This window comes from Rhipicephalus microplus, chromosome 1 (genome assembly GCF_043290135.1).
Source record: "Rhipicephalus microplus isolate Deutch F79 chromosome 1, USDA_Rmic, whole genome shotgun sequence".
NCBI classification, from domain to species: domain Eukaryota; kingdom Metazoa; phylum Arthropoda; class Arachnida; order Ixodida; family Ixodidae; genus Rhipicephalus; species Rhipicephalus microplus.
Genome location: NC_134700.1, coordinates 216,225,143 through 216,243,306, shown reverse-complemented (window position 1 = coordinate 216,243,306; position 18,164 = coordinate 216,225,143). Strand labels below are relative to the sequence as shown.

The 18,164-nt window shown below is 45.7% G+C and overlaps 1 protein-coding gene across 3 annotated transcripts; it reads left to right on the top strand.

Annotated features, from left to right (window-relative positions):
• The first annotated feature begins 1,842 nt into the window (after positions 1–1,842).
• LOC142807379 (uncharacterized) lies at positions 1,843–13,991 on the top strand. Of its 3 annotated transcripts, none has more exons than XM_075891345.1 (5): positions 1,843–4,171; positions 7,985–8,488; positions 9,390–9,584; positions 10,854–11,213; positions 13,769–13,991. In XM_075891345.1, exons 1-5 carry the CDS (start codon positions 3,944–3,946, stop codon positions 13,844–13,846), a joined length of 1,365 nt encoding a protein of 454 aa, XP_075747460.1. In that variant the 5' UTR covers positions 1,843–3,943; the 3' UTR covers positions 13,847–13,991. The 3 variants fall into 3 exon arrangements, with proteins under 3 accessions (XP_075747460.1, XP_075747461.1, XP_075747459.1); XM_075891344.1 differs by having other exon boundaries at positions 1,845–4,171; positions 9,390–9,588; XM_075891346.1 differs by lacking the exon at positions 9,390–9,584.
• Positions 13,992–18,164: the final 4,173 nt, after the last annotated feature.

The following is an 18,164-nucleotide window of genomic DNA, read 5'->3' as shown; positions in this document are numbered from 1 at the left end:
CTTTGGTACATGCAAGGTGAGGCGGAATGAAAGCACTCATCGGGGTAGCAGCAAACGAGGTGCATTGGAGAAGATCCTGCACGCAGGTCTGATCCGGCGACCTACACACGATACCTCCTCGCCCAAATGGGCGCACATCTGTGATAATCTGGAAATGGTTTGAAGCGGTTTTAAGTTCCTTTTGGGCCGCCTGAGGGTTCGTAAGTCTGATGAAGCCTCCATTTGTAGGTACCAGGGCCACGGGAATGCTGCCGATACCACTGCGGAAAAAGGAGTCTAGCGGCAATTCATTAGATGGCAGGGACGCTGACCAGGCGGATCGCGCCTGGCCAGGAGAAGTAGTCGACATGAGCAATATGGATAGGGTTAGACTCAGAAACAGATAAACTAGAGAAACGGACTCTAATACAGCAAGGTTAAAACCACTCAATCCTCAGCCAAGAACACCCAGCAGGATTCGCACGGGCAAGCTTGAAAGCGTGGTCTAGAACGGTCTTGCGAAGAGTCTTGCGAAGGGTCAGCTAACGCGTGAGCAGCCAGCAGTGCCACCTTCATTTTCCGATGCTGACGTCACAGTCTTTGCAGAGCACGTGCACCTCTTCAGCGCAGCTTGGACAAAATTATGGCGGCGCCCGGGGAACTGTCTGTTAAGCCGCTCGAACCACTTCAACAAAACAAAAAAATAGACATAGGCAAGACATGTAGCACGCAGGCAAGATATATTAACCGCTGGTCATTAAAGCAAATAATAAAGTTTAAACAAAGACAACCGAACGAGGGGAATCCAGAAAGTGAATTGGACAAATGCATATATGTTGTCAAAAATTTTGAAGCTCACTTTGACTTACTCATGAAATATATTAAACATCCCCCACATGGGAGCGCATGGGCCAGGGGTAAAAAAAATCAAATACAGTGATCTATTGGAATTTTTCTTTTACCTGCACGCTAGTCGCGTATCTCAGAACTCTTAATACCAAAGTTCGGCCGGTTCGGCCAACCTATGATGAGACAAGTAGAATATGATCACGCTTGGCGTCGACTTCACAGCGCTGTGTTATCGAAAGCAACTCCACAGAATGCACAGAAGCGACCGTGTGTACCGCAACGAATCGATGTTTCATTCAGCGTGGTCTTCTCTTGCTCCAATAATAAGACATACATTCACGGCCATAAGCTACTAATATTGTGATCAATATACCATCAAGGAGGAAAAGTATTTATTGTAAATTCACTGGCAGACCACGTTAAGAACCAACGAATTAACCAACCGCGTCTTCATTTGGGAAATGAAAAAAAAAATGAGGCAGAAGAAGAAGAAGACTCATTGGAATGTCATGTACGCCGTGGAGATAGTGGACGGCAGATACTGCTACGTCCACAAAAACAGGTGAGACGAATCTAGCTTACATAGTACTGCGATTATTGTTTACTGTAGCTTGCTTTTAATTAGAATTTAATTCGAGTGTCCCGGGGCTTTCGGTGTTTTAATTTGCCATATCTCCTGCTACACAAAACGGGCTATAATTACAGTGCACTATCGTTACACGATATCTATTTTACTGTCTTTATTTTGATTTTTTCTTACCGTACAGATACAGTCATGGTAAAGACGAAACGAATAACCGCAATAATCAAAATAGCTTTTGTAAAGTAATGAAAATTTAATATTATGTATTTTACATAAACTCTCTCTCCCCATGCACTTTCCTTGTACTGAGAACAATCATGCCATTTTGGTCGCTAAGATAATCGTCGCGCGGGTGTTGCATGAACACCAAGCAATAAAATAAGTGACACAAGCGAAAACTCTAAATATGTTTAGGTATGTTAAATAGTAATATAACTATATCAACATTTCATTTATATTATAATTAAACTAAATTTTATTTGACTATATTAGAAAGCTTCTCACTCATAGCGCAGCCCTCCCAGTGTGACTGAAGTTTGTATAATATAATCAGTACATACTTCAGTAAAATTACTTGTAGGGTACTGCGCAGTGGCCTATGCTGTTAAATTCAACATTACATTTTGCTGATACTGAAAAAGCACTCGTACATTAGGAGCACGTTCAAAAAAGAAAACCTTGATCAAAATTACTTTGTCCTCCATACCACAATCGTTGAAATCGTATCGTCGTTTTGGTACTTAAAATCCTAAAAATTGCGTCAAACTTTCGTAGCTTTCAATTGGGCTCTTTTCATCTCGTCGAATGTGTGTTTCGAGCTCGCTTTTCGTGAGAAGGTAGACATTTATTATCCATGGCACAAACCAGCCCTCTTATAAAAAAAAAATACTGGGTGCGGTACCTCACTGTGGCAACGTTAAATTTTGCCGGGAATCATAATCTATCGGCTGTTGACGTCACAGAACCACTGCCTTCCCCTATAAGGGACATTTTAGTGGAGGGCTATGCAAATTGTCACTACCTGGTGTTCTTTGATGTGCACGTATATAGGCTTCAAGCATACCGCTTCCATTGAAATGCGCCCGCCGCTGCCGGGATTCGATACCGCGACCTTTGGGTCAACAGTCGTGCATCGTGACCACTACAGCGCCGTGGCACGTCGATTTGCAACGGGTTTGCAATGCAACGCTTTTCGTTGGACTTCGATCGATCACTCCACTATGTCTCTTTGGCCTAGAAGAGTTTCTCCGTCGAGGATGCATCTCCTGTATCATTCCGCGAAAGAAGCTACACGTTGTAACTGACAGTACTTAGCAGCGAGAACAGCATGCGTGACAAGCGCATCGCTGTACACGTCCTTGATCGGCAAGGCGGAATGCTTTACCATTGCACTTGCGATCAAACCGCAGGAAGGAAAGGACAAGCCACAATTATCGTCTCCGACTCGCAGGAAGCGTGCCGTTTCTTATTAAAAGGCCGCCACCCAATAAAGAAAAAGTAATTTACTAGAAGGGAATTGACGAACAAATGCAGACTGATATGGTGTCCAGGACACGCAGGACTGGATGAAAACTAGAGTGTCAGCGCTCTTGCTCGAGGGCTTGCGAACCGAGCGCAACTCCCTCGACTGCACTTTCAATCCTTCGAAACATTCCAGAAGAAAACTAACGAGGAGGATAATGACCCATCTATAGAGTGGCCCCTCGCGAAATTGCTAACCAGCGAGGCACGCGTCAAAAATACAGCGCCTCCCACTAATCATTAGAAAAAGAGGACGCAATAGACCTCCGTAGGATTCAAGCGGGGATCTTTCCCAACCTGTGAAGATTGAACAATTTTTTTTTTTTCAGCGCTGTATGGGCACGCCTGTTCGTAGTGTGGCAGCTCGCCATCCATCTCACATTTCGTGGGGATGCCTAAACCGACCACCAAATTTAGATACCTTTTTAGGTCAGTACAAGCTTTCTAATACTTTCGAGCAATGGGAGGCCCAGCTAGCCAGCTCTGACCCAGAGGTACCGCTTGCGTTCCTGGTTCACGTCAGGCAGCTGCGGTAGCAGCCAGTGGATCCCTAGACTTTGGGCCCTACCCGTCGAGCTCATGACCCCTGTCGCACACTCTTACGAATTAAGTTCTTCTTTCTAACACGCTCTATTTAGGTATAAATTATGAATTCTTTCGACGGGATGATGACCCACCATGATGATCTAGTTGTTACGATGCTAGAATGCTGACTCGTTGGACGCAGGATCGAATCCGGCCGCATTTCGGTATAGAGGCGAAATGTTAGAGGCGTGTGTGCTTAAATTTAGGAGCTCGTGCGTCAAGGAACCCCAGGAGGTCGAATTTTCTGGAGCCCTCCACTACGGCATACCACTATAATCATATCGTGGTTTTGGGACGCGGAACCCACAGTTACTATTATAACTTGGCTCCCCACGTATATACTGGTGATGCAGGCACGTGCACTCATTGCGCTCTCTCTGCATAGAGCGCGCATCGGCGTTGTACAGGCTTCGCTGTCCACATGTGATGCGCGGGCTGCGGCGCTTATCGGGTCTGGAGCTTCGGCAGTTGGCCGACAGGGTGGTCGGCCAGTCTCCCATGCGCCAGGTGGCATGGTGCGACCTGGCGCCCCTCTGCGTGCCCCACAGGCTGCACGAACTGCTGCTCGACAGGCTGCTCATCGCGCACTGCGACCTGCGAGCTTTGCTGGGAGTCGTCGAGCCATCGGTGCTGACGCGGCTGCGCGTCACCAGGGTGCGTTCTCGCCTACAACTACTGCACGCAATAACTACAACTACCAATGCCCTACACTCGCCCATTAAAAAGGGACCAACAAAAAATCATCATCATATGTAATGAAATTTTAAACGCATTACGCAACAAAACCCAGTTAAGGTGCGGAAACGAAAACGTGAGACGCGACAGGGAAGGGCGTAATAAGGGCTGCACTCTTTCTTTTTGCATCGTCTTTTTTTCGTTTACACACCTTATGAAGGTTCCATTGCGGAGTGTGTTGGTACGCGCGAGTGACGCAGAAAAGAAGCGTGTTGATGAGAATCTCGATACCAACTAACTTTATTGTTCGTTCAGCTTGGTAGAATCGGGGACTGGTTTCCCTTTTTTCTCCTTCTGTGCACCTTTGTTGCGGTGCAGAGGGAGGGAAGGGATCGAATGTCGGTTTGGATGGATGGATGGATGTATCCGGCTGCGCCTTTTAGATCGGATGGTGGCTCACGCCACCTAGTCATATAGTTAGTACTTATCAATGTGTGTTTAAGGATTGCATTTCACTCGCACCTCGATTGTAGCCACCAATTAGTTAGCCTCCTCCTGGTTATTTCTACCCGTCTAAAGTCTACTTTGCCTTCAATGTCCCTAAACCCCAATGCATTGAAAAATTCGGTGCCATTATCTTCTACAATAGGGTGGAGCCCTTTACACAACATTATCAAATTTTCAGCCGTTTCCTCCTCCTCTCCACACGCACTACATACCGTGTCTGTGCCTTCGTATTTTGCTCGGTACGTCTTGGTCCGCAATACTCCCATTCTAGCCTCGAAGAGCAGCGAACTACCCCGAGAATTATCGTAGATCTTTTCACTTGCAATTTCCTGCTTAAAAGTTCTTGCTTAAAAGTTTTAAACGCTTAAAAGTGCTCAAAAGGTTTGCGACACGTGGCCGCGCCACCTGCTGCTCTGTGGCGGAGTTAGAGTTTACCACAGTAGAGCACCGAGAGCACGAACGAAATGAAACGCCAGAGCGGCCACGTACTGGCTACAGGTTGAGGTGATTTAGCGCACCTGTCTGTATTGCGTGGGTGGTAAAATTCACTCTCTTGGGGATTCCCGTGTTTGTCGCTCCCGTTGGTGTGGGATGTGGCGCTGTTCTGCAGGTTTCAGGCGGATAGGTGGACGTTGCTGTCGTGGACCGGTTGGTTTTCATGCGCGCCAGCTGGACTCGGTTCAGTGACACTTCTTGGTGGTGTTATGACCGCCATCGGTAGGCGCCATGCTGTCGCTGAAAAGCGTAGCCGGGCCGCGTTCCCACGCCTGGAACCCAGGTTTTCTTGGAACCAGCGTCGAGAGCTGACGGGGGAGCGGCGCTTTTTTAATCCTCAAACAAGTAGCCGACTCGCCGAATGCCTATGCCCGCCAGGTATTGTCCCTGCTAGCCGGCGGATGAGACGTCACGTCGCCACGAAGCGGTAAGCCGTTCCAGAGGGGACAACAAAGACAGCGTATTCCTTTGAAGAAACGGCGACCGCCGCCACAAAGTGCCCTGCTAATTGAGCGGACAGATTGGCGGACCGTTTGATGTCTGCTGTCCGAAGCTTGGGACCCCTCGACCAGCGACATACACGATGAGCAAGAGCCTCTCTGGCGCCACCTTTAAGTGCAGTGACCTTGACTCGAAATTGGATGTTCACGTGCGCCGTGCATGCTCGTACCCCTCACCTGTTGTGTGTGTGTGTGATTGGTGTTCCACTGAAGAAGGAGGAGCCCGACAGGGCTTATAACGGCGCCGCAGAGTGCAGGACGTCGCTCTGAACCAAGTAAAGGTTCAACCACCACGTTCGTAGTTTGTGAAGGCTCTGAACCAAGTAAAGGTTCAACCACCACGTTCGTAGTTTGTGAAGGCTCTGAACCATGTAACGGTTTAACCACCACGCTCGTGGTTTGTGAACTCTTAACCTCATGCTGTAAATATTTGTAAATAGTGCCATAAACCTGTTTGTTTTTTCGTATCCCCATCTTGTAAGCGCTCGTTTCCTCAATCCGAAGCTACACCACGCTACCACAAGAGACCGGGTTTTGTTTTCGTATCCTCCAGCGACCTCCCTTCCGACCCGCAACAACTGGTCGTCAGCGGTGGGATACGACTCAGCACCCCGAGCCGCAACAGTGGCCACGCCTTTTCATGATAATCGTTTTTTTTTTTGTGTGTGGAGGATAACTTTGAAACGGTGCTTGTAGTGCTCTTCACACTGCATCGTTACGCAATAAGACGTGGCTACATGACTCGAGTTCTCTGCTCACATATGTTCTTTCTGTGGGCTGTCGTGCAGGTGTAGGCAAAACTTTCATTTAAAATACTACCTACAACGTTACCGGGGCAATGAATGCCTCGCACACGCCCTCGCAGCAAGCAGTGACATTTGAAAGAATATTTATACGTTATTTTCCAAAGTTTCTAAGAAGAATGTCAAGATTATGACACATACACGCACACAGTTACAGCAGTGCGCACCCATGCGGCGCGAATTACAAAAAAGCACTCGCCAAATCTGGCTTCTTCACGGCAACAGTATTCATGTGGGAAATCCATCTTCAGTTACCTCTTTCTTCAATGTTTGGATTAAATCTATATTCGTATCAGTGAGTAAGCAATGGAACGAATGAAATAACACACGACTCCTCTCGAACGTAGACTGAAATTTTGCAAAAGGAGCAATTTACTGAAATTTACTCCCGTAGTGTTACACCCGAACTGACATTTTTCTTTCGTTCTTACTATACTTTTGTTTTCTCGCAGATTTGCATATCTTATGCAGGCAAAGACCGAAACAGCGGCCAGATTTCAAATTTGGCGCGACAGCCTGTATATACCGCTACTAAACAAAGATTGTTGACTCCTGTTGGGACTTTTGTTTGAAAGCTGGCAGTTTCGAAGCACCTACTTTGTTCGATAACGGGGAGGCGTAGCTTTTACACAGAGTGCCATGTTAACGCTGTGCCACCCGTTTTTCACGTATACGTGCTGTTTTGCATCACGCAGAGCATAGCTAGTCGAGCAGAGGATGTGGCGCTTGTCTTCGCTCTTTCTCACCAGCCATATATGCGTGCACAGCGTTTCCCTTCAGAGAGGTATCACAGCACCATATTAAGTCAATGTATGGGGCAGACTTCGCCACCCCCCTTGCTCCCCCTCTTAGAGGACTAGTGGAGTAGTGCCCCCCTGAGCTCGCCTATGCTCCAATCATTGTCCGCTTTTGCACTGTGCTCGTCATCATGGAATAGAAAATCCGACTGGTGTTGGCGCTGCTACTTTGATTATAGTAGCAGCAACTACTACTAAGATTGCAGCGCTACTTTGATTATAGCAGCAACTCACTCGAAGGTAAATCTACAGACGGTTGCAATCGAAGAATAAATACAAACTCCGCCTCAAGGCATGCAGCGCCTTTGCGCTTACCCATGTCAAGCCACGTGATTTTCGCGGTAACTATACGTATTTTAATATCCTTACTATATATGCACATGATAATAATTATAAGATCCTTGACCCTAAAGTATCATGCTTCCCCGATCACTGATGTAGGAATCTATGCTGAAATTTGCCAAGAAGTTCAAACTCTTAACCGAAAGCCATGTGTCTGCATGAACAAATCACCTACTTGTAACACTCGAAAGGGGGCTTGAACTCCTGGAAGAAAGCAAGTGGAGTTGAACGAAACAGTTGTGACGGCAAAGGGCAGAGTTTAATTTTATTCTTAGATTGAAGCCCACTGTAATATATATTTCACTTAAGTGATCTCTGTCTCCACACTCCGCCGCCTTTCTGCCTTAGATTCGGTGCACGTGCCAGGCGGAGAGAAACGTCGGCAGTGGCCTGCGTCCAGGACTGGGCGAGGCGTGCGCGACGCAGAGCGATCAGGACGTGGAGCGGCTGGCGATACTTCTTGCCCAGGCCAAATTCCTGCAAGAGCTGGACACCGACATGCCAGTCAACGTGAGGCGTCTGTCGACGTCCGGTCCGTACGAGGCCCTGAAGCTACTCCGCCTGGTGCGGTTTGTGTCGCCGTCGAGCCCCGGGGCGCGCCCGATGTTTTGCCGATACTTCCTGTCGAAGAACGAGTTAACCTCGCTGCTCCAGCAGATGCCCGCGCTGCGCGAGCTGCGCTGTGACGCGTCGCAAGCCATAGGTTGGCTGGAAGAGGCCGAGATGGAGTTGCTCGCGCGTCTGGAAGTAGTCCACCTGCTGCACGAAGTGGCCGGGGCGAAGACCTCCAGGGAGGAGCCCTTTGCGCCCGGCGCGCAGTTTCTTGTCGCGCACTGCCCCAACGTAAGAGAGGTAAGTGAGGTCACAGCCATGTTTGAAGTGACCTCTGTAACATCGAATTGAAGCCTCCAGTGACGTTGCGCGAAAAAGGAACAATCTATCGTGGGATAGAATGATAACGTGATGGGAGAGGCGAGGAGGACCGTTAACCTCTCTCACTGTTGAGCAGATTACCATGAAATTCGGTCAGTTTATTTAAAGAGACAGTGCTTCCTTGTGTTCTGTACTCTAGTCCTGTTTCGTTTTTTGCTGCGTCCCCAATGGATCCACATATCAACTGGCCCAGTTAATCATGCTTTTGAATCTAGGAATGGCTTCAAGACCGGCAAGTCGAGATCGCACGTTGGCGCACCGTTAATCCAGCCTTTCTAAACCTTCTAAACCATTCAGCCTTTCTGCCGAGGAGCGAACAAGTGATTTCTGGCTGCCTCGAGATCAAAACTGTAAATTTTCTGTTTCGAGCGGTGCAATGATATTTTACTAACGCGAGATTTGTCCACAAATCGGCAAAGTTCTCTGGCTACGTCCAAACAGTGTTGCATGGCCCCCCTCAAGGTAACACTAAATCAAAGCAATAAATCAGAACTATGTTGTCGCTAATTTCAACATCCCACCGGCAGATAAGGTTATCTTTCTTCCCTTCCATATAAGTCAAAATAGTTAAACTACGGTAAATAATTAAAAAAAAGCTTTAAAGGATTTTTTACAGCTTTCTTGGCTTAGTGATCTGTTGCTTCCATTAGTAATGTCCAAGAAAAAAATTTTTACAAATTTTGACCACAATGTTTCCGCTGATTTTTCCTAAACTTCTTAAGACTTTTTGCCCCTTAGAATGCGGGGTATATGTGGCCGCGCCACAACAGTGCATTGGGTAGTTACTCTCTTCAAGCCCGACGACTGTGTCCGCCTGCAGCTTGTATTTCGTGTGGCCAGACCAGGCGACCTCCGTCCCTTGTGCGCACTGCGGCATCTCGAACGTTTGTGCTTGTGCTACGGTGGCCGAGGTGGGCGCGCCTTCTTGGACGAGTCCCTGCTTGATGCGCTGGGTGACACCGCGACCAACCTGCGTCACTTGGACCTGCCCACCGAGGCGCACTTACGACCTCAAGTAGGTGTGTCCACTGCATGCGAGTGAAAGCGTGCGCACACGCGTGCATTTTTTACCTCGGATGTTCGCCAACTTCACCGTGTCCGCACGAGGGTTAGATATGAAACCTAATACCTGGGATAGATAATTGACCGTTAATTATGATATATCACGTTCGACATTCTTGTTTCTTTCTCCAGTGATGATAGCCGGACAAAATGACGACACAAACGGCTTTCAACAAGGGCGTCACCAGCATGGTGTGGGGGGCTGCAAAATACCATGCTTTATTGTACACATAGGACAATAAAGGCCTATGAAGTGCGAGGAGGAGAACAAAATTCTTATAGGGAACCAACGGTGATGGTTTCTTCGATTGCACAAGCGACGTTGGTTAATTGACCGGCACCTCGAGCTCTGCTCTTTGCCGGCTGCATCTGCCCTCCCTGTGGTCCAAGCAAAGTCGAAATTGCATTGAAGTGCATGAAAAGCTCCATGTTGGCTTTAAATCTGGTCACAGAGGGCTTGTATTCCACCACCACGAAAAGCTTTGATATTTGGTTCACAGTTAATTGGTTTTTAGCAGTAGGACAGCTAGAAAAAAAAAAAGGGAGGGAATGGAGCGTAACCATACATTAGGTGTGCACTTGTGTGCGTTAATTTGCATGTGGGCGTGTATATAACGAGGAATAATTAAAAAATTCGAGGATAAGTGGCAGTGTGACCCCCTTCTATATAAATTACTTGTAGGCTTCATATATATTCACATTGTACATTTGTGGTTGTGTAGGCTGGCCGCTAAGACACTCGCCATAAGACCATGCGGTGCGACTCCAAACTTTAAAAAAAAAAAAAAACCGCAAAAGAAAATTTTTTATACATCCATTTTTTTTATTGCGACATCTGTCAGATGCCTAACAGCGTGAGCACGCTTCGCGCTTTTGGCTTCGCCGTTTACCAGAGCCCACAGGCTAAAATGTCGATACAGCAGAGCATTAGCGGGGTAAACGCACAAAAGAAAGACAGAGAGGCGAAGGAAAGACCCGGTTTGATATTAAACACGGAAACAGGGAGCTGAAAATAGAGAAAGGAAGGAAAGAGGGGACAACAAGTACACCCCCACACATAGCGTTTAACGCCAGGTACTGCGCCCTGCTCCCAACCGGGCTGCAGAAATTAGGTGCCTTTCTCCTTTTCTAACCACTACCACCACCGTTTAACGCGCATACCAATGTGGTTTCAGACTGCGAATTGCCGCAGTTATCTTCCATCGACATCTTCTGCTTGCAGACGCTGGCGGACGCTTGTCCGGCACTGGAATCGCTGGTAGCGCGGTGCTTCCTCCGACGGATCAACCAGGCGCTGGTTCCCCGCACACGCCCTTCAACACGTGCCACCATCAGGCCTCTGTCCTCGCTGGTGGAGGTCGAACTGGTCACCCTGAGGGACGCCGCAGCGCTGATGCCGCTATGCCCCGAGCTGCGCACCATCACGCTTACGCTGCCGCACATGGATCCCGCCGACGCGCAGCAGCTGGCCGACATGTGCGATCGCTGCCCGAAACTCGAGCGCATCACGCTCAACCTGATGGGCTCCTACTCACACCGCACGGTTGTCCACTTCCTGCAACGCGTGGCACGCGTGCCACAGGTACGGAGAGTCCTCGATCACGCGCTTCACTTAAGTTAAGGGCCAGATCTGTCGTATGATTTCTTCGTCTCGGATAGCTTGTCGTAACGCTGGCAAAACCTATAAACATTATGCCATCCCTCCCTATAGCTTTCACCGCACTCGTCGGCACAAGAGGAGAAAAAAAGAAATTACAGCACTCAATAAATCTGTAACACCGCTCGTACTTGACGGACTCAAAAAAATTTGTGTTGGTCGATTCGTGAGGCAGTGAACTTCCGTATTGAAGCCATTTAATGGTTACCTGAAAATCTAAAAACAAAAAAGGTCTTGCGGGGTGCCTTTAAATGCAAGAGCATAGACGGCCGCAAGGGTAGCTAAGTTTAATGACCCCTCCCGCTTCTTCGCACATTGGTTGAGTCCAAAAGAGAACAAACTCTGCAATCTATGCAAAAAAAAAAAAAGATGATGATGAAACGATGATGTGTTTCTCACTACGGCCTTCCACTGGTATTAGGCTTTCCGGGGCTAAATGTGGGAAGCGGCAACTCTTTGAATTGAATGCTAAATCAGAGGTCTTCGCTTGCCATTGTCATTGAAAAACATATTTTGCCAGATATCTGCGCATCAAATATGACGTGAAAGGTGCGACAAAGTAAACCTACCTTTTAGATGATTAGGAAAGGGCAATTAAGGCAGCTTTGCACTAGTCTTGACAAGCCCAAATGAACTGCAGAGCTGGGCAGTCTTTGTTTTTTGTTCAGATTTATTTTTCTGTGCTCCGTTTTCATTTTTCTCTTTTGCTCTACTGATTTCTTTTTTCTAAATTTATTTCAATGTTTGTTCTTTTCTTTCTATTTCTCGCTTGCTTCCTCGTTTTTCTATTTTCATATGTGGTTTTGCCCGCGTTACACCAAGCTACGACATCGTACGACAACCCGAACCCCATAAAGCGCGGCCACGTGTAGGCCGCCCGCGGTGACACCAAATACTATGCGGCTCACTATCCTCACTGTTATTTTGGGTATATGCCACGGACATTTGTGTATATGGCCTCATATGACTAGAGAAAAGGAAGCGATCTCTAGCTGACATTGAGAATTGCAAATTCCAGGCCACGTATTTCGCTATAATGTTTGGCTCACGTGTTTTCGTGCTACGGCTCTTTGTGCATTTCGTTAGGTAGTGAGGGCCATAATGTGTCAACTTGAAGCTCACATTGTCTAGTTGTCCATGTTTGCCTTTAGGGAAAACCCCTTGGTGGATGGATGTTTCAAGCCCTTGCCATGTTTCTGGATTATACCGCATTCGGCATGAAAATAATCTTGTGAAAGTATATAAAGCGGCGAGGCACGCATTTCAATGGTCCCATTGTTGTTCTGTGGTGCTCATAGTTGACTTCTCCTGCTAAAACAAAAGCTGCTCTTATTGAATTTCGCACCTATTCGAGCTAGTCACACCAGTGTTTGACGTATTTCAACATTTTTCTAGTACTTGGGTGCTCATTGTGGTAGAACAGTCCATATACAATACAAGTACGTGCTTTTATTTCCTTTTCATAGTGTTGTACTAAGTTATACACGGCGGTTGTCAAAAAACGCCGAGAAATTTAGGCATAAATTCACTAAGACGGTACGCGAAAAGAAAGCCTGGATCAGTCTAGCATAATAGGGTTCTCTTAGAACAATATCTTTCTTTAATTTTGTAGCAATAGGCTGAACGGTGAAAGTTACATTTTATAGCTCGCATCGAAATCACATTACTAACACGTCAGTGACATTGTCAGATAGTATAAGTTTGCCATTATGTCGCCACTGTAGGATTCTCTGGTTTACTAAGGTTAGCCTATTACACTAATAGAGGCTTCTTGAAAAGGTCTTTGCTTTGAGGCTAGAGCTAGCCAGGCTGACGGTCCTCATAGGAGGGAAGATTTCTTTACAGTTAAAGTTTTACCAATTATGGAGACCTCCAGTTTTTAGGTGCAGTACACCTTAGCTGAAAGTAAAAGCCATTTACCATAACAGCCTAATCATTTCTTATTTAGGTTCTGCGGCTACAAGCAATATGCTCATTTTTAATGTCGGCCAATAGTGTCAACATGACACATTTTACGCACATGCAGATTTGGTCATTCGTGGTGTAGATATGTGTGAATCTCAAACGTTGAACAGTCGCTTTTGCGTATGAATGCTCGTTCACTACAATACAAATCAAAAAGTTCAGTGCCAAGTTGGGAACCGATGACATGGAGAAATTCAATGCGCACAATGCGAGAACACAATTACATACTACCAGCACTGCAATGTATTAGAAAAAGCACCATTTAGTATAGTAAATGTCAGCTATTTTGGAACTGCTCACACTATGTTCAGCAATTATGTCATGGTCCTTTCCTTTTATTGTTGCTATGATGTGCACAGGACGCTACACACTGAGGCTGGTTTCTTATAGTTTCACGTGACAACATCAATATCAAAACCCATTGCCCCTGTTATTTCTGGCTGCTGGTTTGCTTGAAGCCCTTTGCACATGATCATTGAGTGTGACCCTGTTACACCATATTTCTTCCTACACAGGTACAAGTCTTCGTCGTGAAAACGCCAGACGTGTATGCAGAACACAACAATGCGGGTGCTGCCAACCAAAGTCTATGAAGACGATGCACCGCTATTACAGCTATGCTTTGATGGGCAACTACGTGCTATTAGGAATATTTATGCGGATGATCAATATACGTTTACCACATTGGTAATATAAGCTCCAAATATGAATATAAAATAAACCACTGAAGGCATGACATGTTTTGGCTATTGAACTACTGTTGCTCTGCAAAGGACAAATGTAAATGATGCCAACTATACACTATTTTATTTAAGACATACGGGTGCCGCCATTTTGTGCTGTTAAGCCGATGCTTTCTTGTTTTTGTATATTGCAACATGAATTAAGGCCATAAAGCATCGGATGCACCAACCCCACCCTCATCACGCTTATGAATCTAGAGAAACACTGTTAGTTTAGTTATTAAAGATAGAAAACCAATATGGAGGCACACAAACTTATCCGTAAAACAGTTTATACGCTAGAAGTCTCCAGTATTTATTTCTGAGCAGTATTATTTACGGACCTAAATAAAGTTTTTCCATACCATACAATTAGTACTTTGCATGCTGACATTAAGTCTAGTGCTCTGGTTCCCTCATTTTCAGGCAAAACTACTAGCGATGAATCTTTAATTTCTAGTGGTAATGATCCCATTTCTAGCAGCATACTTTTCCCTTAAGATTACTTGTGCAAGTATTTTAATGTGGCGAGAATGTAATGCCTGTCCAGCAGAGTGGGTAAAGTCCACATTTGTACATCGTCATCATCATCATCATCAGCCTGACTACGTCCACTGCAGGACAAAGGCCTCTCCCATGTTCCGCCAGTTAACCCGGTCCTGTGCTTGCTGCTGCCAATTTATACCCGCAAACTTCTTAATCTCATCTGCCCACCTAACCTTCTGTCTCCCCCTAACTCGCTTGCCTTCTCTTGGAATCCAGTCAGTTACCCTTAATGACCAGCGGTTATCCTGTCTACGCGCTACATGCCCTGCCCATGTCCATTTCTTCTTCTTGATTTCAGCTATGATATCCTTAACCCCCGTTTGTTCCCTAATCCACTCTGCTCTCTTCTTGTCTCTTAAGGTTACACCTACCATTTTTCTTTCCATTGCTCGCTGCGTCGTCCTCAATTTAAGCTGAACCCTCTTTGTAAGTCTCCAGGTGTCTGCTCCGTAGCTAAGTACCGGCAAGATACAGCTGTTATATACCTTCCTCTTGAGGGATAGTGGCAATCTACCTGTCATAATTTGAGAGTGCTTGCCGAATGTGCTCCACCCCATTCTTATTCTTCTAGTTACTCCGATCTCGTGGTTCGGCTCTGCGGTTATTACCTGCCCTAAGTAGACATAGTCTTTTACAACTTCAAGTGCACTATTACCTATCTCGAAGCGCTGCTCCTTGCCGAGGTTGTTGTACATTACTTTCGTTTTCTGCAGATTAATTTTAAGACCCACTTTTCTGCTCTCCTTGTCTAACTCCGTAATCATGAGTTGCAATTCGTTCCCCGAGTTACTCAGCAATGCAATGTCATCGGCGAAGCGCAGGTTACTAAGGTATTCTCCATTGACTCTTATCCCTAACTGTTCCCATTCTAGGCTTCTGAAAACCTCCTGTAAGCACGCGGTAAATAGCATTGGGGAAATTGTGTCCCCCTGCCTTACACCCTTCTTGATTGGTATTCTGTTGCTTTCTTTATGAAGCACTATGGTAGCAGTTGATCCCCTGTAGATTTCTTCCAGAATATTTATATATTCTTCATCTACGCCCTGATTCCGCAGTGTTTGCATGACGGCTGATATTTCTACTGAATCAAACGCCTTCTCGTAATCTATGAAGGCTATGTATAGTGGTTGGTTATACTCTGAGCATTTCTCTATTACCTGATTGATAGTATGAATGTGGTCAATTGTTGAGTAGCCTGTTCGAAATTCTGCTTGTTCCTTTGGTTGATTGAATTCTAATGTTTTCTTTACTCTGTTAGCAATTACCTTTGTAAATAGCTTGTATACTACAGAGAGCAAGCTGATCGGCCTGTAATTCTTCAAGTCCTTGTCATCTCCTTTCTTATGAATTAAGATGATGTCAGCGTTCTTCCAAGACTCTGGTACTCTTCCCGTCAGGAGACACCTCGTAAACAGGGTGGCTAGTTTTTCTAACACAATCTGTCCTCCATCTTTCAGCAGATCTGATGTTACCTGATCCTCACCAGCAGCTTTGCCCCTTTGCATGCTCTCCAAAGCTTTTCTGACTTCTTCTATCATTACTGGTGGGGTGTAATCTGGGTTACTGCTAGTTCTTATAGTATTGAGGTCGTGGTTGTCTCGGCTACTGTACAGATCTCTGTAAAACTCCTCCGCTATTTTAACTATCCTATCCATATTGGTAGTTATTTTGCCTTCTTTGTCCCTTAGTGCATACATCCGACTTTTGCCTATCCCAAGTTTCCTCTTCAATGCTTTGACACTTCCTCCGTTTTTCAGAGCGTGTTCAATTCTCTCCATGTTATACCTTCTTACATCGCATACCTTACGTCTATTAATCAACTTCGAAAGCTCTGCCAGTTCTATTTTGTCTGTTGTACTTGACACTTTCATGATTTGACGCTTCTTAATTAGGTTCTTCGTTTCCTGGGAAAGCTTGCCAGTGTCCTGTCTAACTACCCTGCCTCCAACTTCCACTGCACACTCCGTAATGATACTCGTCAGATTATTATTCATTGTATCTACGCTAAGGTTGGTTTCCTCACCAAGAGCCGAGTACCTGTTCTGCAGCGACACTCTGAATTCCTGTACTCTCCCTCTCAGTGCTAGCCGATTGATTGGCTTCTTGCGTATCAGTTTCTGTTGTTCCTTCTTCAAGTCTAGGCAAATTCGAGACCGTACTATTCTATGGTCACTGCATCGTACCTTGCCAATCACTTCCACATCCTGCACGATTCCAGGGTGTGCACTCATTATAAAGTCTATTTCGTTCTTATTTTCGCCATCAGGACTCCTCCATGTCCACTTGCGGTTTTCTCGTTTTCGGTAGAAGGTATTCAAAATCCGTAAACTATTGCGTTCTGCGAATTATACTAGTAGCTCTCCTCTGGCGTTTCTAGTGCCGATGCCATAATCTCCTACTGCCTGGTCTCCAGCCTGCTTCTTCCCTACCTTTGCATTAAAGTCGCCCATCACTATAGTATACTGTGTTTTTACCTTACTCATTGCTGATTCCACGTCTTCATAGAAGCTCTCAACTGAAGCGTCATCATGGCTGGATGTAGGCGCATAAGCCTGTACTACCTTCATCTTGTATCTTTTATTCAGTTTAATTACGATACCTACCACCCTTTCATTAATGCTATAGTATTCCTCTATGTTGTCACTCTACATCGTCACTAGTATGCAAGTAATGTAGACACATGGAGTGTATCTTTTAAGTGTCCCTCGCATTCAACTGATGTTCAATTTTCATGCTCCATGAGTGAACATTATTAATTATGGCTATGTGCAAATACCATGTGACCTGTCCCTTCCGAAACATAGCTTGCCACTAAATGTTGCACACAACTACTTCAAAAATGAAGAGTAAGTTTCAAGGCCCTGAATTGCCGTATCGACAGGGAATTTCGTAGCATAGATGGACCTTACACTAAAGGATACAACAATATGGCAGCCAAATATATATGCAAGGACATTAGCCTTGTATTAGCGACATCACAAGTCAGATGCATCATCGAAACTGCAGAAGCTTCTATTTAAAAGCAAAGCTTTCTTTGCCTCTTTTTCCAGCTCTGTTGGAGTCTGTAGAAACACTTGTCTTACATTTCCAAGAGTAAAAAACGGCTTCAGTAATTAGTTCCATACTTGAATACTAGAAATCTTGCTGTACGTGCAGATTCTCGGCCAAAATGCTCAGTACGGTTGATTGGGCGAGTTGGTGATACACGACTGTTTTGAAATGAGAGCGCACTACTTGGCTCTCATTTCAAAACAAAATGCTCAGACTTGGCGTGTCCCACCGAGATAAAAGACATACTACAAAAGCCTTCAGTGTAAGTCGTTACTCTTTATGTTGCACACCTATCTAATATTCTTCCCTTGACAAGTATCGCACATTGCTTTCTCATTTGCGATATAGACAGCTAAGACATACAGGTAGCAAAGCTGTGCCGATGCCGTCTTCTGCGTGTTGCTGCTACCTCACCAACTCAAACAAGCTCAGGTTATTTAAATAAAGACGTTACATCTTCTGTGCGCTGCTGTGACCCTACTAACTCAAAGAAACTTTAGTTTAATAAAGCCACTGAGTTAAAGTAAATGCTCACTGTGCTGGCAGAATGTGACTGGTAACAGCAGCTATTAAATGAAACTGTGCCACAAAG